Source organism: Mobula hypostoma, chromosome 13 (assembly GCF_963921235.1).
Source record: "Mobula hypostoma chromosome 13, sMobHyp1.1, whole genome shotgun sequence".
NCBI classification, from domain to species: Eukaryota; Metazoa; Chordata; class Chondrichthyes; order Myliobatiformes; family Myliobatidae; genus Mobula; species Mobula hypostoma.
Genome location: NC_086109.1, coordinates 2,017,465 through 2,041,961, shown reverse-complemented (window position 1 = coordinate 2,041,961; position 24,497 = coordinate 2,017,465). Strand labels below are relative to the sequence as shown.

The 24,497-nt window shown below is 45.6% G+C and overlaps 1 protein-coding gene across 4 annotated transcripts in view; it reads left to right on the top strand.

Moving 5' to 3' along the window:
• LOC134355363 (muscle M-line assembly protein unc-89-like) overlaps positions 1–16,971 on the top strand; it is a 55,694-nt gene extending 38,723 nt beyond the window's left edge. For 2 of the 4 annotated variants that reach the window (XR_010020050.1, XM_063065139.1), the window contains exons 6-7: positions 14,969–15,121; positions 15,880–16,971. Coding sequence is in view for 3 of the 4 variants with exons in the window: in XM_063065139.1 (XP_062921209.1) it covers positions 14,969–15,121; positions 15,880–15,935 (209 nt within the window). In the remaining variant the exon portion in view is untranslated. Of the gene's footprint in view, positions 1–6,724; positions 7,028–14,968; positions 15,122–15,879 lie in introns of those variants that run through there. The other 2 variants (XM_063065138.1, XM_063065140.1) reach the window with 2 other exon arrangements.
• The last annotated feature ends 7,526 nt before the right edge of the window (positions 16,972–24,497 follow it).

Sequence of the window (24,497 nt, the reverse complement as noted above, 5' to 3'; positions counted from 1 at the left end):
AATGGGTGTGTGTGAGAGTGGTGATTGGAAAGGGGACTGACGGTAATGTGTGTGTGTGAAAGGTAATTGGACAGAGAGTTACGGGCCGAATTGAAGCCACCGGTCCAGGCGCCAGATGTGACTGCAGACGATCTATGGATGGATGATTTACAGGTCGAATCAAAGTGGTGAAGTCCAGCGTATCCAAGAGGCAGAACCTGTTGTTCGGATGGAAATTTAAGCACTGGGCCAGATAGAAAAGGTCAGGTTCTTGAGGCCCGAGGCAAGGCTTGGGCTGCCTCAGATCGCTGCTCAAAGCGGCAGAACCCGATGTTGGGGTGGAGAGTTACGTGCTGACCCAGATTGGAAACGTCAGGGTGTCAGAAAGGTCTGGGTGACGGGGACCGAGGTGAGGTTCGGGCTGATTAAGATCGCTGCTCCACAATGTTTACATGGCTCTACACTAAAGTATGGGACTCTCTTGCAGACCTCAGTTCAGAAACACGACTGGCTTGCAGTTACTGTTTACATGATGGATTGTTTCTATTGCACATTGAGTATTCGACGGTCTTTTTTCATATCGGTGTGTTTGTTTTTGTGTTTCTTTGTCTCGTGGCTGCCTGTCAGGAGATGAATCTGGAGGTTCTATAATGTATGCACATTTTGATAAACTGTACTTTGTACTTTGAACTTTAATTGGGGATAGAGTCAGGGATACAGGGTGATGGAGAGGGGTTTCTGTGGGAAGCTGTGAGGGAGTTGGATTAACATCAATTGAGATACAGTCAGCGATACAGGGCACTGTGGGAGTGTGGTTACCAAGTGACAGTGTGAAGGAACTTGTTTAACATCAGTGGAGATACAGTTGGTGACATTGTTGGCAGTGATTTAAGGGGAGTGATGTGAGGATGATTGGAACTGGGAGTGTGGGAATGGGATTAATTCTGTAATCCTTTCTCTCCATCCCCCTCCCCCTTCATGATGGGGAGTTTTATCTGGCCTGTGGTGAGAGGGAGTGGATCCATCGATTCCTTGTCACTGGGTGTATGAGGATGGGATTAATCACAGAATCGTTTCTCCTCCTCAGATCCAGATCAGAAATCATCACCCAAGCTTTGGATGATTGCCATCGGGATACTCAGTGTGTTCCCTTTCCTATATATTCTATATTCGCAAAAGCTGGGACAAATACAAGGGAAAGAATTCCGGAACGTGTACATCTGACGGTCGGTGTCTCCCCACACCCCCAGAAACAGATTACGTATTGTCACACACTGGCTGTACAATTGCCGTTGTGACACTCAGTCTGATCGTTGTGTGCCTTGTGCTGTATATACATCTTCACCGTATAATCTGCGGAAAGGCATCAAGAAGGGATACATATGGTGATAGGGAGGAGGAGGGAAGGGGCAGTGGGAATGGAGAGGGAGGAGGGGCTGAGGGAGCAGGGAGGGAGAGGCTGTGAGCGCTGGGAGGAGGAGGGGAGGGGAGAGATAATCGGCCCCGCGAAGGACAAGTACCAGGCAGTAGATCTGTAGCACAGTGGTAGGCTGGCAGCAGTGGAAGAATTGAGGCCTTTCCCTTAATGAAGACCTCTGCCAAATCCTTGTAGCCCAAAGGGATTTCTGCCAGTTTGGGAGCTGCAATTACCCTCGAACCTTCCTCCGAAGGTGACTCCTGAGACTCTTTGAGGGTGATTTGCCAGACCCCAGGGTTTCACCCATAGGTTCACAAGTCTCTAGTGAAAATAGCGGCCAAAGCACCTTCTAAATCCTCTTCCATCTCCTCAGACATCGGCAGCGAGGCGCGACAAATGGTCCTTGCGCTCCTGGGACTGGGCTCCAAGGGTCTCCGTTTTGAAGCCTTCCCCTTAGACGGGACCTGGCAACTGGAGGCCTTTGGCTTAACCGATAGAGTTCCATACTGCTTGGGCAACTCATTGTTTGCTCCTGAACTAGAGATCTCAATGATAGAGAAACTAATGTCCTCCGCATGATCCGCTATCTTCATCCGCAAGACCATCTGCAAGTCTGCTGCCGATCTGCCGGATCTGCCCGGAACGAAGCGGCTGTCATCCAAGACAGTTGCGATCATGGGCTGACTCAACACAAGCAGCTGTACGCTGAGCCGATGGGCTATGCCCAAGTCCAGGAAATTTTCTGCTGCTCCAGAGTCCAAAATAAAACATTCACCTCTCGTTGGTTCATACCCCAGGAGATCTCAGCCGTCAGCGTGACTCCAAAATCGGTGAGTTGGCAGATAGTGGCTGGTACTGCCCCCGTCCTCCCGACATTGGGCGGTCTGAACAGCTCTTCTAACAGCTGCAGTCTCCGACATTCGGCCCGCAAGCGATCTGCGGAGGAGCTGAGCAGATGGGGAAGGGGGAATGGGAGATAGGCCAATCTGGTGGGAGAGGCTGATGACTGGGCTGAACAGTCTATATCTGTGGGTCAGTTAAACAGATCCCTCTGTATCCCCAGGTCAAAGTCCTGGTCTGTCATGTTCAGGGATCCCATTTTCAGAGGCACTGCTTGTTAATTCCCCAGACTGAGGTCTGAGCTCAGCAAGGTGTTTATTCCTCAGCCTTCATGCTGTGCTGTGCTGAGTGAGACCCTGTGTGTTCATTACACTGAATATAATGTCCCAGTGAGTGACACAGTACACGGACACAACAGCACACTCACACACAGCAATATGGTTCCTGACTCACTCAAACAGTAATATCACATTCACAATAATCTCACTCAGCAACGTCTGTCTGAGAAATCTCCTCCACCCCAGGTTTAACGGGTCCCATTGGAGGGAGGAGAATGTCAGAACGTGAGGAATGGAACATCACAGGAACAGCTCCTCAGCTCATGACGTGCTGCCAAACTCATTGCTAATGGAACCCAGTTAAGCTAATCCCTTCTGACTGTTCGTGCTCCATATGCCTTTATTCTCTAGACATTCATGTGTGTATGTGACAGCCTCTCAAAAATCTCTCTGGCCTTTGCCTCTACCACCACTCCCGGCAGCCCATTTCAGGCTCCCACCCCCACTCTGTGTGAAGAAAAACTTGCCCTGCACATCTCCTTTGAATTTACCCCTGTCACTGTAGGTGCACCATCTCTGGTATTAGACACTTTTTATTTGATTTTTTAAACATTTTATCAAGATAGAGCAGGGAACAGGCCCTTGCAACCATTTGAGCCGTGCAGCCCAGGAATACCCCAATTTAACCCAAACCTAATCACAGGACAATTTATAATGACCGATTAACCATCCAATCGGTACGTGTTTGGACTGTGGGAGGAAACCACAGCACACAGAGGAATCCCACGTGGACACGGGGAGAATGTACAAACTCCTTATGGGCAGCGGGAATTCAACCTGGTTCACTGGTACTGTAAAGCGTTGTGCTAACCACTACGCTATAGTACAACCCTTGGGCGGAAAAATCCTGGCTTTACAGTACCAGTTGGAAGTGATTAGCTTCTACTTTAAACGCAAACAACAGGAATTCTGCAGATGCTGGAAATTCAAGCAACACACATAAAAGTTGCTGGTGAACGCAGCAGGCCAGGCAGCATCTCCAGGAAGAGGTGCAGTCGACGATTCAGGCCGAGACCCTTCGTCAGGACTAACTGAAGGAAGAGTGAGTAAGGGATTTGAAAGTTGGAGGGGGAGGGGGAGATCCAAAATTGATCCCCCTCCAACTTTCAAATCCCTTACTCACTCTTCCTTCAGTTAGTCCTGACGAAGGGTCTCGGCCTGAATCGTCGACTGCACCTCTTCCTAGAGATGATGCCTGGCCTGCTGCGTTCACCAGCAACTTTTATGTGTGTAGCTTCTACTTTATCTGTGTTCTTAAAAATGTTATAAACTTGTATCAGGTCTATCCTCAACCTCAGACACTCAGAGGAAACAACCCAAATCTGTCCAATTGTTTTTCTTCCAGCACCTGCCCTATAATCTACGTAGTATCATGGTAAATGTCTGTACCCTCTCCAAAGCCTCCCCATCCTTCCATCCTTCCTTTAATTGGGTGGCTGGAAGTGAATGCAATACCTTGGATGTGGCCAAACCAGAATTTAAAAGATGTAGCATAAGTTCCTGACTTTTGAACTCAGTGCCTCGACTGATCAGGGCAAGCATGTAAAGTCCCTTCTTTACCCCCCTGATCAACATGCAGCCACGTTTCCCCACCCATGTCTGCATCTGATCCATGTCCAGTTGCACATATTGGCACTCCCCTGCACCATCCACAACACCACCAATCTTTATCTCATCTACAAATGTGCTAACCCTCCGATCTACATTTCTGTCCTTCGGCTCCTGAATCCTAAAATCCATTCACTGAGATCAGGGCTGGTTTGACCTTGAACTGGGCTCCACTTTCCAGCTTGTTCCCACGCCCTAAGCGACTCCTCCTGATCAGATCTCTCTCAGCCTTGAATACAGTGACTCCACTGCTCTCTGGGGGAAAAAAATGGGGAGATTCCTGACCCTTGGAGAGGAGACATCATTCCTCATCTCTGTCTGAAATGGTGCTTTATTCTGAAACTGTGCCTTGTTCTACACTGCACACAAAGATGAACACCTTCCCAGAACCCACCTCACTCTTGATTCCTCCAGTCACTGAGCTCACCTGCTGACTGCCTCCTCTTGTCTCCACAGACTGGGTGGAGACTGCGAAAGGAGTTTAGGGACATATGGTCTCTTTGCCTGGTGGGATCTCAGCCAGACTGGATGTTTCTAAGGTGGTTCTGGTCCCAATAGCTTCGTCTGCACCCCTTATGAAAACGTGCTTGGTGCTCTTATTGTTGCGGAGACCAGAACTGTGCATGGTGCTCCCAGTGAGGTCCAATCCAGGGATATGGAGACCAGAATTTGGGGTGTGAGAGGTGATTAGAAAGGGGACTGATGTTAATGGTTGTGTGTGAGAGGTTTCGGAAGGGGACTGATGTTAATGGGTGTGTGTGAGAGGTTTCGGAAGGGAACTGATGGTAATGGGCGTGTGTGAGAGGTTTCGGAAGGGAACTGACGGTAATGGGCGTGTGTGAGAGGTTTCGGAAGGAAACTGACAGTAATGGGTGTGTGTGAGAGGCAGCAGGCATCACCTTCCTGTCTCCACCCAGCTAACAGGAATCACCTGACACTGGTTCCCAATTCTTCACTTGCAGCCTATTTTAAACCAAGCTCTCATCCACAGCCCTTGTTCATTCATCATGCCCACCACCCTCAACCAGTTGCTCCTGGCCTTCAGTTACCTTGTTGCCTTGTCGTCCAAGACATTTTAGAACATCAAACATACAGCGCAGGGACAGGCCCTTTGTCCCATAATGTTATGCCTAACTAACTAAATTAGTAATCAAATGCCCAACTAAACTAATCCCTTGTGCTTACACATTGTCCATACGCTTCCATTTCCAGCATGTTTGTGTGCCTATCTAAACGCCTCCACTACCACCATCACGGGCAGCATGTTCCAGGCACCCACCACCCACCCTCTGTGTAAAAATACTTGCTTCACATCTCCTTCCAACTTAGCCCCTGTCATCTTAAATGCATGTATTCTGCTATTAAACATTCCAACCCTGTCTGTCTACTCTATCTATGCCTCGCATAATCTGATAAACCTCTATCAGATCTTCCCTTAGCTTCTGCCACTCCAGAGGAAATAACCTAAGTTTGTCCAACATTTTTGACCCTGGAGAAAAATACAGGCTAACTACTTTGTCTGTGTCCTTCAAAATTTATAAACTTATGTCAGGTCTATCTTTAACCTCTGACACTCAGAGGAAACATTCCAAGTTTGTCCAGAAATTCCTTATAGCACGTGCTCTTTAATCTAGGCACTCACCGCCAAGGTGTGATCCCAGCACGTTAGGAGACTGTCTGTCCCGAAGCTCCTTTCACAGTCCCCATCCAGTCTGACGAGACAAGAGGGGGCAGTCAGTAGGTGAGCTTAGAGACTGGAGCAGGAATCAGAGTGAGGTGGGTTCTGAATGAGGGCACAGTTTCAAAATAAGAGACCACCATTTCAGACAGAGATGATCCCCTCGCCAAAGGTCTGGAATCAATGCAATTTTCTCCCAAAAAGAAATGTCTGCTCCCTCTCCAAAGCCTTCACATTCTTCATATAATGAAATGACTGGAACAGAAAGCAATACTTCAGATCTCCAAACTGGGGATTTTAAGGATACAGTATAACTTCCTAACTTATGAACTCATTGCCTCAACTAAGCCAGTACCTTATTTTACCACCCTATCAATATGCAGCCACATTTCCCTGCTATTGTCTGCATCTGAGCCATATCCAATTGCACCTATTGGCACTTCTCTCTACAATGCACAACACCACCAATCTTTATCTCATCTACAAACATGCTAACCTTCCCGTCTACATTTCTATCCAAAGAACAGTTAGAGGCCTTAAAGGCTCACAACCCTGCTTCCTGCTCACTGAGATCAGGGTTGGGCTGATCTTGATCTTAGCTCTGCTTTCCTGCCTGTTCCCACGCCTTCCCCAACTCCTTTCCACATCAAAACTCTGTCTCAGTCCTGAACACAGGGACTCAGCCTCCACAGCTCTTTTTGGGAGAAAATTGCATTGATTCCAGACCTTTGGCGAGGGGATCATCTCTGTCTGAAGTGGTGGTCCCTTATTTTGAAACTGTGCCCTCATTCAGAACCCACCTCACTCTGATTCCTGCTCCAGTCTCTAAGCTCACCTGCTGACTGCCTCCTCTTGTCTCCTCAGACTGGATGGGGATTGTGAAAGGAGCTTTGGGACAGACAGTCTCCTTACGTGCTGGGATTACACCTTGGCGGGATGTTTATCAGGTGGTGTGGAGATCAAACGGAACCAGAATAGCAGAATACACAAATGGCACCATTTCCTACTTCGGTACTGAGGAGTACAAGCAACGGATAACTCTTCATCCCGGGGACTTCAGTCTGGAAATCCGTGATCTACAGAGAGAGGATGCCGGTGATTATGAGGTGGAAATTGCTGTGGGTTCTGGAGCTGAACTTAAGGCGAGAGTGCGACTGGAAGTGAACGGTGAGTGAGACACGGCGAGGGGCCTGGGTTTTACCAGTTCCTGAAACATCCTAATTAATGGGTGACGGGAGATCCTGGCCATTCCACTCTTTACTGAACCCCACTGCCTGATTGTCCGTGTCCAAGACATTCATTCTTGGGGGTAGAGGTGGAGAGTTTGGGAGGGTTTGTTGGAGTAGCCTGTCTGAGTATCTGCAGTGACATTGACAGGTACACACAGCGGCCACTGTGTACCCCAGTGGTGGAGCTGAAATTCCCCCAGACGATAAGATAATTGCCATTGTCGATGGAACTCTAAAGAATGGACACCTCTCAAATGAATCATGTTTGCATCACCCTGATCCACAGAGGGGTTTGATCCTGGGACAGAGATCCACCTAGTTCTGTAGCACAGGTCTGCAGTACCACACCTGGGTGTAGTCTGGTCCCATAGTTGTTGCTGTATCCAGTAATCTGATATCACAGGGAATGAACTGAATTGTCTGGAGACTGGTTTCTGTGATGGGGGATCTCAGGAGGAAGCTGAGGGAGATCATCCACTCAGCACTTCTGTCTGAACATGGATGTGAATGATCAGCCTTATCTCTGGCACTCACACGCTGGGTCGCACCGTCAGTGAAGGAGGGGATGTTTATAGAGACTCCACCTCCCATCAGCTGTCGTCCATGACCTGATGTAAGGGGACTGTGGAGCTTTGATCTGATCTGTGGGGTGTGGGATCCCTCAGCTCAGTTTCCTCCGGCTTTGCTGTTGAACTTGCATTTTATCCTGTGTTACAGCTTCACCAGGTCGGCACCTCACCATTTTTAGAATTCCTTGGGCGGCTCCCAGTAGGTCCCTCTGCATCCCTCATCAAAACGTATTTGGTGCTGTCAGTGTTACATGGGCCAGAACTGTGTAGTTTTCCCAGTGAGGTCCAATCCAGAGATATGGAGACCAGATCAGTGCACAGTGCTCCCAGCATGGTCTCACAGGGATATGAAGACAAGATCTGTGTACAGAGCTCCCAGTCTGTAATAAACCAGGGATATAGAGACTAGAACTGGGGCTTAAAAGAAATACTCGGAAAGGGGACTGACGTTAATGGACATGTGTGAGAGGTTATTGCAAAGAGACCGACAGTAATGGGAATGTGTGAGAGGGAACTGATGGTAATTGGTGTGTCTGAGAGGTGATTGGAAAGGGGACTGACGATAATGGGTTTGTGTGGGAGGTTTGGAAAGGGGACTGACAGTAATGGGTGTGTTTGAGAGGTGATTGGAAAGGCGACTGACTCTATGAGTTAACATAGAAAACCTACAGCTCAATACACGCCCTTCAGCCCCCAATGCTGTGCCGAATATGTACTTACTTTAGAAGCATAGCCCTCTATTTTTCTAAGCTCCATGTACCTATCCAGGAGTCTCTGAAAAGACCCTATCATTATCCGCCTCCACCACCATTGCCGGCAGCCCATTCCACGTACTCACCACTCTCTGTATTAAAAAATACTTACCCCTGACTTCTCTGTACCTACTTCCAAGCACCTTAAAAATGTGTCCTCTCGTGTTAGTCATTTCAGCCCTGGGAAAAAGCTTCTTGACTATCCACACGATCAATGCCTCTCATCATCTTGTACACCTCTATCAGGTCACCTCATCTTCCGTCACTCCAAGGAGAAAAGGCCGAGTTCACTCAACCTATTCTCATAAGGCAAGCTCCCCAATCCAGGCAGCATCCTTGTAAATCTCCTCTGCACCCTTTCTATAGTTTCTACATCCTGTAGGGAGGTGACCAGAACTGAGCACAGCACTTCAAGTGGGATCTGACCATGGACCTATAAAGCTGTAACATTACCTCTTGGCTCTTAAGCTCAATCGTATGGTTGATGAAGGCCAATACACCGTATGCTTTCTTAACCACAGAGTCAACCTGCGCAGCTGCTTTGAGTGTCCTAAGTACTCGGACCCCAAGATTCCTCTGATCCTCCACACTGCCAAGAGTCTTACCACTAATACTGTATTCTGTCATCATATTTGACCTAGCAAAATGAGCCACCTCACACTTTTCTGGTTTGAACTCCATCTGCCACTTCTCAGCCCAGTTTTGCATCCTATCGATGTCCCGCTGTAACCTCTGATAGCCCTCCACACCATCCGCAACACACCCAACCTTTGTGATATCAGCAAATTTACTAACCCATCCCTCCACTCCACATCCAAGTCATTTATAAAAATCACAAAGAGAAGGGGTCCCAGAACAGATCCCTGAAGCACACCACTGGTCACCGACCTCCATGCAGAGTATAACCCATCTACAACCACTCTTTGCCTTCTGTGGGCAAGCCAATTCTGGATCCACAAAGCAAGGTCCCCTTGGATCCCATGCCTCCTTACTTTCTCAGTAAGCCTGGCATAGGGTACCTCATCAAATGCCTCGCTGAAATCCATATACACTACACCTACTGCTCTACCTTCATCAATGTGTTTGGTCACATCCGCAAAATTCAGAGTTCATGATTTGTTTAGAAATTTGAAGGTGGGGGGAAAGCTGTTCCTAAGACATTGAGTATGTGTCTTCAGGCTCCTGTACCACCTCTTTGTTGGTAGTAATGAGATGAGGGCATGTGCTGGGTGGCTGGGATCCTGAATGAAGGACGCTGCCTTTTTGAGGCAGGTTCTTTTGATGTCGTTATTGCTTGGGAGGCTCATGCACATGATGGAGCTAGCCGAGTTTCCAATGCACAGCAGATTCTTCTGCATGTTTTTACACTTCATCTCAGACAATGATGCAACTGATCATGCCCTCCACAGTTCATCTGTAGAAACCTGCTTGAGTTTTTGGTGACATACCAAATTTTGTCAAACTCCCAATGAAATCGAGCCACTTACATGCCCTCTTTGAAATTTACAGTTGGGCCCAGGATAGATCTTCAAAGATGTTAATGCCCAGGAAATTGAAACTCCTCACTCCTTTATATTGTTGATCCCTCAATGACGACTGGGGTGTCTTCCCTTGAATTTCCCTTCTTGAAATCCACGATCAATTCTGTGGTCTTACTGACGTTGACTGCAAAGTTGTTGTTACAACACCATTCAACCAGCTGATCTATCTCACTCCACTCCTGTACACCACCTCATCACTGTCTGAGATTTGTATCATTGGTGAAATTTTAGAATGCAGTTGAGTTGTTACCAACCACACAATCATGGGTTAGGTTTACAGTTAGGGTTAGAGAAAGTAGAACAATGGGCTAAGCACACAATTTTGAGGTGCACCAGTGTTGCTTGTGAACAAAGAGGAGATGATCATTTTTTTCCGCACTCACTGTGATCTCCTGATGAAGAACTCCAGGATCTGGTTGCAGAGGCCCAGGGTTTGGAGTTTGTTGATTAGTTCTGAGGGAATGATGGAGCTGTACTCAATAGACAACCTGACTTGGGTATCACTGATGTCCAGGTGGTCCAATCCTGAATGGAGAGCCAGTGAGATAGCATCTTCTATACATCTATGGGCAAATTGCAGCAGGACCAGGTCTTTGCTGAGGCAGGAGTCAATTCTAGTCATCATTAACCGTTCCAAGCTATTCACCAGAGTAGATGCGAGTGAAAGTGGGTGATGGTCGTTGAGGCGGTTCACTCTTTTATTCTTGGGCACCAGTATGAATGAGGCCTTTTTGAAGCGGTTGGATACCTCTGATTACAGCAGTGAGAGATTGAAGATGTCCTTGACACTCCCACCTGTTGGTTGACACAGATTTTGGGTGCCCTACCAGGTACAGCAAAGATGTTCTGACATCAGCTTCAGAGACAGATATCAAATGATTGCCGGGGGCTGGAAAATTTGGCAAGACCGTGTGAACCAATTATGGAACGCCACTGGTTTTGTTAGCGGGTCAGAGTCAGCACAAACCATATTCCGTACCTCAGCTGAGGTCCAGGGCTTTAGAATTGGGGTTTCTCCCACCATTGTTCGGGGAAATGGACCGATATCTGCCCAGTAGAGCTATCTGTTGCCTCAGCTCTTATTCCCTTTGATTTTGTTGTCTGTTGCCTTCGAAAAGGTGTTAATTCGGGGAACCATTCTGTTCCGGACCCTCGGTGTGCAAACAATAGGCAACGCAGAATAGGTGGGTGGTTGCAGCTACTTCAATGACCTGAGAGGTCCTGAGGTGGATCACACGGAGGAGGGGGAGGAGCAGAAGCAGCCGGTAACTGTGGGTGCAGACTGTTGGCGGGTCCTGGAGCCACGGCCGTCGGTGTCCTGGGTTTTTTGTTAGAAGTAGTTTCTTTCTTACGTTTTGTCTTAGGTTGTTGGTGCTGTTTGGCCACTTGTTCCCATTTATTAAAACACCACATCACATAATCGAGGTACCATGTAGGATCTCCGCTACCTGAATCAGTCGTCTCCTTCCAACATTTTATCTTTTTCTGGTCAAAAGAACCTCCATAAGGCCAATCCCCCTAATTCCAATCGTACAAATCACTGGAAAATGTAACCGAGTCCCTGCTGTCCACTGTTTCCAACAAAACCTTATTTGCGGGTGATCCCAGGGGGAACCAGCGGTCACCCAGCAATTTCTTTGTCTTCTTGTACTTTTCAATTTTCTTCATTGTGGTGTCATTTACTGGTATTTTCATTTTAGGACCACTCAGGCATCACTTCTGAGGCACTGTTCTCGACGGTCTACTTTTAGAAAGGGCAGCTAACCTACCAGGACGGTTACCCATCTTTTCAAGTCTTAAACCTTACTTAATGGGTGTTAATATATTCCCACGCCCCAGCTATTGGCTTGTATAATCAGCTGATTATGACGATGAACATCTGGGTCCAAAAAAGATCAGTTTTATTCTAATGCAATTTAAAATTTCAGTGTTCCCTGTCCCTTCTCCCAATTTCTGTCCTGTTCTTACTCAAACTCAGGAACACTGGTCACCACCGGTAAGGGACAACGTTGTCTAACACAGTCCTGGTCCCCAGTCTTGAATCCCTTATTTCAGGGCAATCTCATGTGCAGCCTTGTCTGACACCGTCCCAGGTCCCTGGTCTTGAAGCCCGTCTTCCAATGCAAACTCGTGGGCAGCCTATTTCCCTTCCAAGGGGCCAATTTCTCCATCATAGGTTCACCATATCCCTTTTAAAGGGATCCCATCTCGTCACCGATATTGTCTGGGCATATCAAGTAACATTCGGACTGAAATATTGATATTGTCGGGGAATTCAAAAGAACAGTTGGACCCAGATATTCAAAACTGTATGATAGAAAAATGTGCGAGGCTGAGCAGTCAAGCAAGCCTTCCACATCAGCCACAGCAGACGACGAACCTCGACCTTCGACATTGAAGCGGGCAGTCATAGGAGAAGGTGAGCTGCCTGCCTTGATTGACGATGAGATGTCCCACCACCCCAACATCTGGGCCCCGGACAGATACTGTACCGATTTGCGAAGAACACAGCGGTAGCCGGGAGGCATACAGCACATCTTTAAGAAAAAAGCCGAAATAAACATGCTAATTAATTAGGTGCCGCCTAGCACGTAATTGTCGGCCCAGATCAGAGGTGATGCAATCGGTAGTCGCCTCTGATCTGCGCCGACACTTACGTGCCGGGCAGCACCTAATTAATTAGCATGTTTATTTCGGCTTTTTTCTTAAAGATGTGCTGTGTGCCTCCAGGCTACTGCTGCATTCTTCGCGGCAATGTATCGGGTTGGCGGCCCGGAGGGTGGGGGCCACTGTACCACCCAGCCTGCGACAACTCAGTCTAACACACCATCATCAGTGTGCTCAGCGCTGTTTTCCCAATTCCGGTAAGTGATACTAGACTGTACATACATTATTTCTACTTTATATAGGCTGTGTATTTTTACGTGTTATTTGGTAGATTTGGCAGCTTCATAGTTTAAAGGTTACTGGAGAGCGCGTTTATGCCAACAGCGCTTGCGTGAGATTTTCGCTATGGAGATCTGTGCAGGCAATCGTTGTAGAGAAGTATTTCTACTTTATATAGGCTGTGTATTTATCATATCATTCCTGCTTTTACTATATGTTACTGATATTTTAGGTTTTATGTGATTATTTGGCATGATTTGGTAGGTTATTTTTGGGTCTGCGAATGCTCACAAAATTTTCCCATATAAATCAATGGTAATTGCTTCTTCACTTCACGACATTTCGGCTTTATGAACCGTTTCATAGGAACGCTCTACCTTCGGATGGCGGGGGAAACGTGTATATAATTCATAATTCTCCCTTTTCAGACAGCTACAGACTTCAAGTCAAGGTTTCCTGATAATGTAAGTAGATGTAATCCAAGCATTTGTGAGACTGAATGGAAGTACCTTTTCACAACAAGCCCTGCAGCTGGAGGAGGGTGGTTAGCAATGAGCTCAGCATCTTGCTGTTATGTTTTAATAATACTTGTGGTTTTCCACACTCCCTTTTATCTTTTCAACATTTTCTGTTCCCTTTTACCAGAACATTCAGTGGTCATACATTTTCATTAACCCTCAAAATTTCCTCTCACCCATTTTCCAGTGTTGCCTTCAGCTGTTCTTTTTGACTTCTCCTCCCATACTCCCAGCTCAACAAGACAGCTCCTCTCTGTGTCCGATCTCAGGAGTGTGTGGGACAGTGCAGAATGAACAAGGATCTGTGTTTTACTCGTAACTCCTTCCGGTTAAGATGGTGCTGCTGAACCTCTGTGATCTCTGGCTGGCAGTTAATGAAACAAGGACAGCAACTAAATACTTTGTTAACCAAACTTCTGGCAAACAATCATAACAATAGTCTGTAATTTTCCTTCGGGGTTGGAGGCAATTCGATGTGGCAGAACCGAGGCGAGGCGAGGTGGCGGAGCTGAGGCCATTCGATGTGGCGGATCCGAGACGAGGCGAGGTGGCGGAGGCGAGGCGGCGGAGCCGAGGCGAGGTGGGGGAGGTGAGGCGAGGCGAGGCGGCGGACCCGTTGCCGACAGCGTGGGAAATCAAGAAAGATCAGGCACAGGCGGAATCGAAACTGCATGGTCAAGGCACCAGACGTGACTGAGCACAATCTACGGACGGAGATTTACAGATCGAATCAATGCCACGGGGTCAGGCACCAGACACAACTAAGCATGATCTTTGGATGGAGATTTGCAGGAGAATTGAAGTGGTAGAAAAGGTCAGGTTGTTGAGGCCTGAGGCAAGGCTTGGGCAACCTCAGATGTTGGGATGGAGAGTTACGCTCCGAGCCAGATTGGAAACATCAGGGTGTCAGAAAGGTCTGGGTGACGGGGACCGAGGTGAGGTTCGGGCTGATTAAGATCGCTGCTCCACAATGTTTACATGGCTCTACACTAAAGTATGGGACTCTCTTGCAGACCTCAGTTCAGAAACACGACTGGCTTGCAGTTACTGTTTACATGATGGATTGTTTCTATTGCACATTGAGTATTCGACGGTCTTTTTTCATATCGGTGTGTTTGTTTTTGTGTTTCTTTGTCTCGTGGCTGCCTGTCAGGAGATGAATCTGGAGGTTCTATAATGTATGCACATTTTGATAAACTGTACTTTGTACTTTGAACTTTAATTGGGGATAGAGTCAGGGATACAGGGTGATGGAGAGGGGTTTCTGTGGGAAGGTGTGAGGGAGTTGGATTAACATCAATTGAGATACAGTCAGCGATACAGGGCACTGTGGGAGTGTGGTTACCAAGTGACAGTGTGAAGGAACTTGTTTAACATCAGTGGAGATACAGTTGGTGACATTGTTGGCTGTGATTTAAGGGGAGTGATGTGAGGATGATTGGAACTGGGAGTGTGGGAATGGGATTAATTCTGTAATCCTTTCTCTCCATCCCCCTCCCCCTTCATGATGGGGAGTTTTATCTGGCCTGTGGTGAGAGGGAGTGGATCCATCGATTCCTTGTCACTGGGTGTATGAGGATGGGATTAATCACAGAATCTTTTCTCCTCCCCAGATCCTGGTGTCAGATCGTCACCCACTGCTTGGATCATTCCCGTCGTTGTGATACTCATTCTGTTACTTGTGTGTTGCTGTATATATAGAAAGAGGGCGTATCTTCGCTCACACTGGGACAAATGTATGGGAAAGAAATCCGGAACATCTGATGGTAATTGTCTCCCCCCCCCCCCCCCGCCCACACACAACCAGTGCCAGATTACAGATCGTCACACACTGGTTTTATAATTCCCATTGTGATACTCAGTTTGATCATTGCGTGTGCCGTACTGTATATAATCCGGGGTCATCTTTGCTCTGTAAACTCTGGCATCATTGTCACTCATGCAAGTCCACCCCAATGGGAAAGGCATCAAGAAGGATACATATGATGATGGGGCGGAGGTGAGGGAGGGGCTTTGGGAATGGGGAGGAGGAGGGGAGGGTCTGGGAGAGTAGGGAGGAGGGGGGAGGGTCTGGGGGAGTGGGGGGGGGCAGTGGGAACAGGGAGGAGGAGGGGAGAGGCTTTGGGAATGGGGAGGAGGAGGGGAGGGTCTGGGAGAGTAGGGAGGAGGAGAGGAGGGTCTGGGGGAGTGGGGGGGCAGTGGGAACAGGGAGGAGGGGAGAGGCTTTGGGAATGGGGAAGAGGAGGGGAGGGTCTGGGAGATTAGGGAGGAGGAGGGGAGGGGCAGTGGGAACAGGGAGGAAGAGTGGAGAGGCTGTGAGTGCAGGGAGGAGGAGGAGAGGGGCTGATGAGCAGGGAAGAGGAGGGGAGGGTCAGAAAGAGCAAGGAGGATGAGGGATGGGGCAAAGGGAGCATGGAGAAGGAGGTGAGCAGATTTGGGAGCAGGGAGGAGGAGGGGAGATGTGTATGTGTCGATCAGGAAAGGCACTGACGGAGCCTCCTCACCTCTACTCTCTGTCTCACAGATCCAACAGTGGGAGTGTCTTTGAACAGTCGACCTGGTGGAGAACACAGCTCATAGACACCCTCTCCATCGGAACAGTGTGTGCTAGATCCTGGAGAACAGTGCCCACCCATGGCACAGACGGAGAGCGTCGGAGCATCCCACTGGAATCACTGTCCCTGTTCCACAATCCCGGTGAGGGGGGAGTCTCTTTAAACACCTGAGGGTTCTGCAGTGACCTGGATCTGGTCAGTCTTCCAGACTGAGCTTTATTACTGAACCCGTGCTGTGCTCTGTGTTACTGTGTTACTCCACTGATCTTCCTGCAGCCTTTCCTGGGATATCCTCCCAGTTCTCGTGCCCCATTTAACCGTTAACATCCTGGAGGATAGTTCCTGAAATTGAAATCAACCAAAGAGCCCCTGGGAAATCCAGTGAGACCCCCACCCAGCAGTTCAGACTTGGTGAAGAATCCTGGGGCCCCTCGCCCCACACCCCAGGGCTGGGGAAGGGTCTCGTATTGCAAGTAGTTTATTGATGATATTTTGTTATCACAGCCAAAGTGAACCAGTTCAGGTTTCACCAGAGAAACCACAGTCTGAGAGCCTGTTGATGGGTGTTTCAGGCAGTGGGCACATTACTCAGCTGTGCAGTGTCACACATCGCGTGTCTCAGGCAGCGTCTGTGGAGTGAGACAAAGAGTTAATGTTTCAAGTTCCACATCCTTCGACTGAATCACTCTCCACACACGCTGTCTCACCTGCCCAGGGCTTCCATCGTTTCCAACTGTTGATTCAGATTTTCAGTCTCTGCTCGAAATATGTCAATGTACAATAACATTAAAGAAATAGTTCTAGAGGAGAGGAGTTGACGACATTATTGAATGTGTTCAATTTACGATAATGGTCTAGCCTTGTTTTGTTCCGTTTGCTTTTTTGGGTTTAGTATTTAGTTCTTTTTTTTGTTTCTTTTTGGGGTTTTCCTTTGTATTTTTTTCTTTCTATTTCTTTTTTCTCTATGATTAATTACATCAGGAGTTTGGAAGTCTATTATACCTGTGTCATCTGAAATCTTTTCTGTATATGTTTATTAACAATAAGATTATTTCAATCTCTCTGTATCAACATTGTTATTCTGTTTATAACTTTGGAAAATTAATAAAAAAGATTTAAAAAGAAAGAAAGAAAGAAATATTCTAGAAAACTATTCTGTTGTTGGATATTCATGAAGCTGTGAGTGGTTACAGAGTGTGGGAGCGGAAGACTGTCACAAAGATAGGGAGGGGTCCAGGGGTCAGAGAGGGTTACAAAGATAGGGAGGATGATTCAGTCCTTAGAGTGTTGCTGGAGCTGACCTCACCCAGGTAAGTGGAGAGTGTTCCATCACACTCCTGACTTGTTGATGGGGGAAAGGTGTTGGGGTGTGAAGAGGTGAGTCACTCCCACAGGATCCCCAGTCTCTGACCTGCTGCTGTAGACATGGTGTTGATGTGACTGGTCCAGTTGAGGTTCTGTTCAGCGGTGACCCCGGTGTGTTGATGTGACTGGTCCCGTGAGTTTCTGGTCAATGGTGACCCCATGATGTTGATGTGACTGGTCCCGTGAGTTTCTGGTCAGTTTCAGTGCTGACCCCAGTGTGTTCATGGTGGGAACTGGACAATGGGGATGTCAGAGGGAGGTGGTCAGACTCTCTCTTGTTGGAGATGGTCACTGCCTGGTACATGTGTGGTGTGAATGTTACCTGTCACTTCTCAGCCTGTGTCTGACTGTTGTCCTGGGCTTACTGCATGCAGACGGGCTGCTTCACCTGCTGACGTGTGAATGGAACTGAACATTGTGCAGTCACCAGTGAACATCCCCACTTCTGACCTCCATTGACCCTCATTGCACAATAAAGACACCCCAGTCCCACTCTCAAACAACCCCTGGTTCCCAACAACTCCTGATCCCCAAACAATACTGCACTTCAATCAGTAACCCTACGGTAAATATAAGCCAATATATAAAAAATATCTCAACCCCGAAATGACAATCTCATCGAAAAACAACACTCAAGATCAATCAGTAACCCTACTGTAAGTATAAACCAATATAAAAAAAAATAGCTCCATCCCGGAATGACAATCCCACCAAAAAACAGCACTCAGACCAATCAACATCCAATCTCAATGACATGAACACCTCAGGCCAAACAAAAATCCACACACAAACAATATTCCTTATCCAAGCCACATTTCTTGTTGTAAAAAAATACTTTTCATAGCAATGATTAGTGAGTCACAGAGAGATCTGTATTTACTGACAAGTACCTTTATTGTTTATACTAAAAATTACATGAATTCATGCACTAAATACCTTGTATGAACACCCACTAAGTATCCCTGAAGCAAAGGTATTACCCAGGCAAAAGAGTTTATGCTGGCCTGGCATTCCTCATAACCCCGATTCAATCCCCACATGTTTCATGCAGGCTTCCTCATGCTTGTACCTGCAATGGTTCACAAACCTGCATATTATACCCAACCAAAGAACATCTCACAAATAACTTCTTATTTGGAAATGATCTCCATTCCAGCAGGTTACCTGAAGTATCATTGTGTCTTTAAAACTTTATCAAGCCCAGAATGTCAAGCTCACAAAATGGGGAATAGATTGTCTTCATAAAATGGCAGCCTCCATCCCCAGGCATGCAGCAAGAGCAAAGACAATTAGTCTGTCTGCTTCCACTGTCCTTGATTCAGTTGAATTCACTGATTTGTAGATTGTCATTCCTTCTGGCCAACAAACCCAACAATAATAACTTAATTATTATCAAGGACTCTTTGCGCAGACAATGTAGTTCGAAGTATTTTACAACGGGATAAAGTACAAACATAAAAATAAAAGACAAAAAGATGTTAGTTAAGAATGAGGATAAGTAATTAGGTTTGAGCTGGTGTTTGAAAATGTCAGAGAGACTGCATTCCTTTTCATTGTAGGTACTGAGTTCCACAGATAGGGAACATACTTTAAAAAAGATGACACAGCATATTATCATTTTTATTCAAGACACCAGCTGAAGAAGACCTGAGAGCTCAAACAGAATTATAAAACAAAAGCAATTCTGGCATCCTCTGGGCCAGGACCATTGAGAGCTTTAAAAACAAGTAATAGAATTTTAGAATCAATTCTGAAAGGTACAATATCCAATGCAGAATATCTAGGAATGGAGTTACCAGGTGTCTCCCGCTTTTCGAACGTTTGCTTTACGAAACCTCACTGTTACGAAAGACCTACATTAGTACCCTGTTTTCACTTTCAGAAGGTGTTTTCACTGTTATGAAAAAAAAGCAGCACGCAATAAAAGGCAGCGCGTGCCCTGAACAGCCGCTCTCCCCTGCATTCTCGCCGGCATTGCTTTAACACGTGCCTGTGAGCAGCCGTTTGCAAGATGAGTTCTAAGGTATCGGAAAAGCCTGAAAGAGCTTGTAAGGGTGTTACACTTAGTGTAAAACTAGACATAATTAAGCGTTTCGATCGTGCTGTACGAATTAAGGACAACGTGAATTAGGCTTGTGGAAGCTGATGAAGATGATGTTGAAGAGGTTTTGGCATCCCATGACCAAGAACTGACAGATGAAGAGCTGATACAGTTGGAAGAGAAAAGGATAACAATCGAAACTGAATGAATAATGATAAAGTACGACTTTTAATTTTGAAAGGGTACGTCGGTTTAGGAGATATTTGCAGGATGGGTTGAGTGCTTACAAAGAACTGTATATAGAAAAATGCGCAAGGCTCAGCAGTCAAGCAAGCCTTCCACATTAGCCACAGCAGACGACGAACCTCGACCTTCGACATCGAGGCGGGCAGTCATAGGAGAAGATGAGCTGCCTGCTCTAATGGAAACAGACGACGAGATGACACCCCAGTGTCCCACCACCCCAACACCCAGGCCGCGGACAGATACGAATTCGCAGAGAATGCAGCAGTAGCCGGGAGGCACACAGCACATCTTTAAGAAAGAAAACAAAATAAACATGTTAATTAATTAGGTGCCGCTGACACGTAATTGTCGGCCCAGATCAGAGGCGACGCAATTGGAAATCGGCACTGATCTGGGCCAACAATTACGTGTCAGGTGGCACCTAATTAGCATGTTTGTTTCGGCTTTTTTCTTAAATATGTGCTGGATGCTTCCTGGCTACCGCTGGACCCCTGCGTGCCTCGCGGCAATGTATCCCTCAGTGGCCTGGAGGGTGGGGGCCACTCCACCACCCAAATTCCGACTCAGCCTAACACACCATCATCAGTGTGCTCGGCGCTGAATCAATTCCGGTAAGTGATACTACACTGTACATACATTATTTCTACTTTATATAGGCTGTGTATTTTTACGTGTTATTTGGTATGATTTGGCAGCTTCATAGCTTAAAGGTTACTAGAGAGAGTGTTTTTGCCAACAGCGCTTGCGTGAGATTTTCTGCCGGTGGCACCTGTGTGAGATTTTTGCTACAGAGAACAGTTCACATTGTTGAAGTAGCCAATTGTTTGTTAAATGTTAGAACAAAATGGTTGTGCACTAAATTTATCAATGTAATGTCCTGGTTAAGTTTTCTACTGTTATGTGTAGATATTTTATTTTAGCAGTTTTCTGCAAAATCAGTGTTTCTTGCTGGTGGAATATTTAGATTTTGGCTGAAGATAAGATGCCCAGGTGTTGAACTTAGGAATGTTCTGTCAGCCGATCAGGATGGTGGGATCTGCCGAGGTTCTGGACAGGCTGGATCAGAGAGAGATTTGTGACTGACAGTAGTCTGGTTTGGGGTGTTTTGGCTGAAGCTGCGGAGCGGGAGAGAAGAGGAGGTTCCGCAGAATTCCGAGGGAAGGAGTGTACTCTTTGCAAGGAGTGCTTTGTGCAGATGACGGGCCAAGGAGAGAGAGCTAGTTTGTTCGGAATGTGGTGCGTGTTTCCAGGCAGACTGTAGGTTCGGCGCCGAGAGAAATCGTTATGCCCAGCTTTGGAAGAGACGAGCTCCAACGGTTATGTGCACATTTAGACTGGTCTAACTGAAATGGGCCCCTTTACTTTTTTTCTCTTTCTTTCCTTTCTTTTAAATATTGTTTGATAAAGTTGAAATTAGTAAATGTACTTCCTTTATAATTTCATTCATTGTACGGTCTGTTATTTCTTCACAGCCTATATTTGTTTATGGACAGTATTTACACAGCATTCTTTCAAATCGAGGTTTCATTCATGGCGTTCCTGTTTGGTTGAACTCCAAATCATACCGACTATAGGCGTATACTGTTTATGAAAGGTGGCCTTCTCTCCATCGATTCCCGTGGCTGTTAGAATTAGCTGACGAGCCCGGTGAGGGGGTTACATAAAGGAATGGTCAGAGCTGACCTGTGTTTCTGGTCACCATGTTGCAGAGATATGTCATAGTGCTGGAGCCGGTGCAGGAAAAGTCAGACCATAATTTTAGGAGCAGAATAAGGCTATTCGTCCCAAAGAGTCTGTTCAGCTGTTCAACTATGGCTGACATAGGTTCAATCCCCTTCTGCCGACATTTAACTGGAATATTGGCTGGATGGAGTGTTTCAGTTATAAAGACAGCCAAGGTAGGATATTTTTGTTTTTCTTGGAGTGAAGAAGGGCAACGTGGCCATAAATGTGTTAGAAGTCTCTGTCACTGGACTTGGGCCACACTGCTATAATTTCACAACCTTGAAATAAATACACTTATCGTGTTACATGTCTTCCCATTTGATACCACATTTTGCTGGACGGTGTCGGGGTGCATACCTGTAACACAGAACATACACCATCCATACACACAGACACACTCACCTCATATATACGCATTTGCCATAACCAATACGCCAGTAACACACATAAACAATTTAGAGAATGAATAATATTTAAGTTGATTAAATTTAATGCATAAAAGTTTATTTGTGTTACGTTTGTTGTTTCTGGAGCACTCATAGCCAACATAGTGCATTTGTTTGAGGTTTGGCGGTTCCGGGAAAAAACCATGGTGTTGACCCGGGCCGTTATTATTCGTGCGCGACAGAAACTACGCATGCGCAGTGTGCAGTAGGGACACAGCATGGACAATTAGGGGTCAGGTGGGGGATGAATGGGAAAAAAAATGTACGTAAAATGACAAATAAATACAACAGACATTATGTTTTGACATTAGGATTTGCAAATTGTCATGTGACCAGCAATAATGAATATAGAATTGAATCAGGGTTTTATAAACAAACATAAACATTTATTAAACTCTGCGCAACAATAGCGAAAAGTATTCAAACGACTAACTTAAGCGGAAGTTAACTGCTATACGGCAACTCTGGAGCAGTTCTTAAAAGGGTAAATTCGAAAACAGCTCTTAAAGTGGTAAATTTGAACACAGTCTTAAAATGGTAAATTCGAAAGTCCAAGTGATTTACAGAGTCAGTAAGGAGAGACTTCTCTGGAAACGGATTTCTTCAAAGACATGACGTTACTGCTGATTTTCCGAAGGATTCACGACGAAGGAAATAAAATGGCTTTAAGGAACTGACCTTTTTCTGCCGAGTGAACACTGCGCAAACTTTCCTACTCTTGCAGGAGTTATCTCAGATACAGGTCACCATTTCTGAACGAATACTCAATAAGGTCGATCCTTTATTAAACCGCGAACGACTCCAACTTTTTTCGATCCTTCAGGTTCCCATCCTTTAGTAAGGTCTTCACTCTACAATACCACCGTGAAGGTAAATCAACGATACACCAACAAAGCTGGCAGCGATTGGTGAAACTACTGGCACAACGATTTTACCTTACAATAGAAAGTAGAACTCCACTTTAAGAAGAAATTGTGTCATGAGACGAATACGCAGCATAACGGAGTAACTGACAAACTGAACTAAGACTAAACTGAAACTAACTGCATCACAACAGGGGTTCTCCTTTTATACCTGTTGTGAACATGCCATCACATGACCTCACACTGGTGGGAAAATTACACCACCCCCACCATCACAAGACCATTACATCATGCTCGCAATGTACTCAATTACATCATGGTCATAAGACAGTCACAAGATACCCACGAGGTATGTAACACCTGCCTCCAAAAAAATTTTAGTCTTTTATGAGCAAAATTTGAATAACTACATACAAAAAAATACAAACGTATAAAATCTACAACATACCCAATATACACAGTATTATGGTACAGAACCTAGCAAACTAATATACTGTAGGAGTGTTACAAATGTTAAAATACCACTCCATCAAAAAAAATTACATTGTACATTCAACATCTAGATGAACAGTCAGCGATCACATTATCTTTACCTTTAATATGAGTTATGAAAATATTATACTCCTGTAACATTGAACTCCAATTTAGTAACCTTCTATTTTTGTTTTTCATCTTACTCATAAACACTAATGGATTATGATCAGTGTAAACTGTGAGTGGTTTCTGAGTAGTACCAACATACACAGCAAAATATTGTAAAGCCAAAACAAGAGGTAATAATTCCTTTTCTATAGTTGAATAATTTCTTTGATGCAAATTTAATTTCTTAGAAAAGTAAGCTACTGGACAATCAACCTCATCGTTTTTCAAAGTCAGGTGACTTGAGCACATGTTAATGACATAGTATAGTTTTCAATTTATCAAATGCCTCCTGACAAGGCTCTGTCCAAACAAACTTTTCAGAAACTTTTCTTCAAGAGATTAGTTAATGGAAGGGCAACATTAGCAAAATTCTTACAATATTTATGGTAATATCCTACCATTCCCAAGAATCTTCTTGGAGTCTGTTTTCCAGTTGGAATGGGTACCTCTAACATTGCTTGAACTTTTGCCTGAGCAGGAGCCAACTTACCTTGACCCACAATATAACCAAGTTAGGTCACAGTGGCATGACCAAATTCACTTTTAGCTAAGTTGATAGTTAAGTTAGCTTTTGAAAGCCTTTCAAATAGTTACTCCACTGCAGTAACATGTGCTTCCCAAGTATCATTTCCTATAACTAAATCATCAATATAGGCATCTGTATCCTTTAACCCCTGAATTACAGAATTAATCATCCACTGGAAAGTACCTGGGGCATTCTTCATCCCAAAAGGATGAACATTATATTCATATAACCAGGATGGGGTTACAAATGCAGAAATCTCTCTACCTCTATCTGTCAATGGAACACACCAATAACCTTTTAACAAATCAATCTTTGTAAGGAACTTTGCTTTTCCAACTTTGTCCATACAATCATCTACCCTAGGGATTGGATACGCATCATTTTTTGTCACAGCATTCACCTTACCGTAATCTGTACAAAATCTAATACTACTGTCTGGCTTAGGCACCATAACACAAGATGAACTACAATTCGAATTAGAAGGTCTAATAATATTATTCTTAACATATATTTAATTTCTTGTTCATCAAGTTCACATTTTTCCCTATTCATCCGATATGGATGTTGCTTTATGGGTTTAGCATCTACAACATCTACATCATGTTAAGCTACTGTAGTTCTTTTAGGAACGTCTGGAAATAAATCATAATAATAAATTAACCGTTTCATGTGCTCTCTCTGCTCTGGCTGTAAATAAGCTAATTTCTCATCAATATTTTCCAGAATAGTTGAG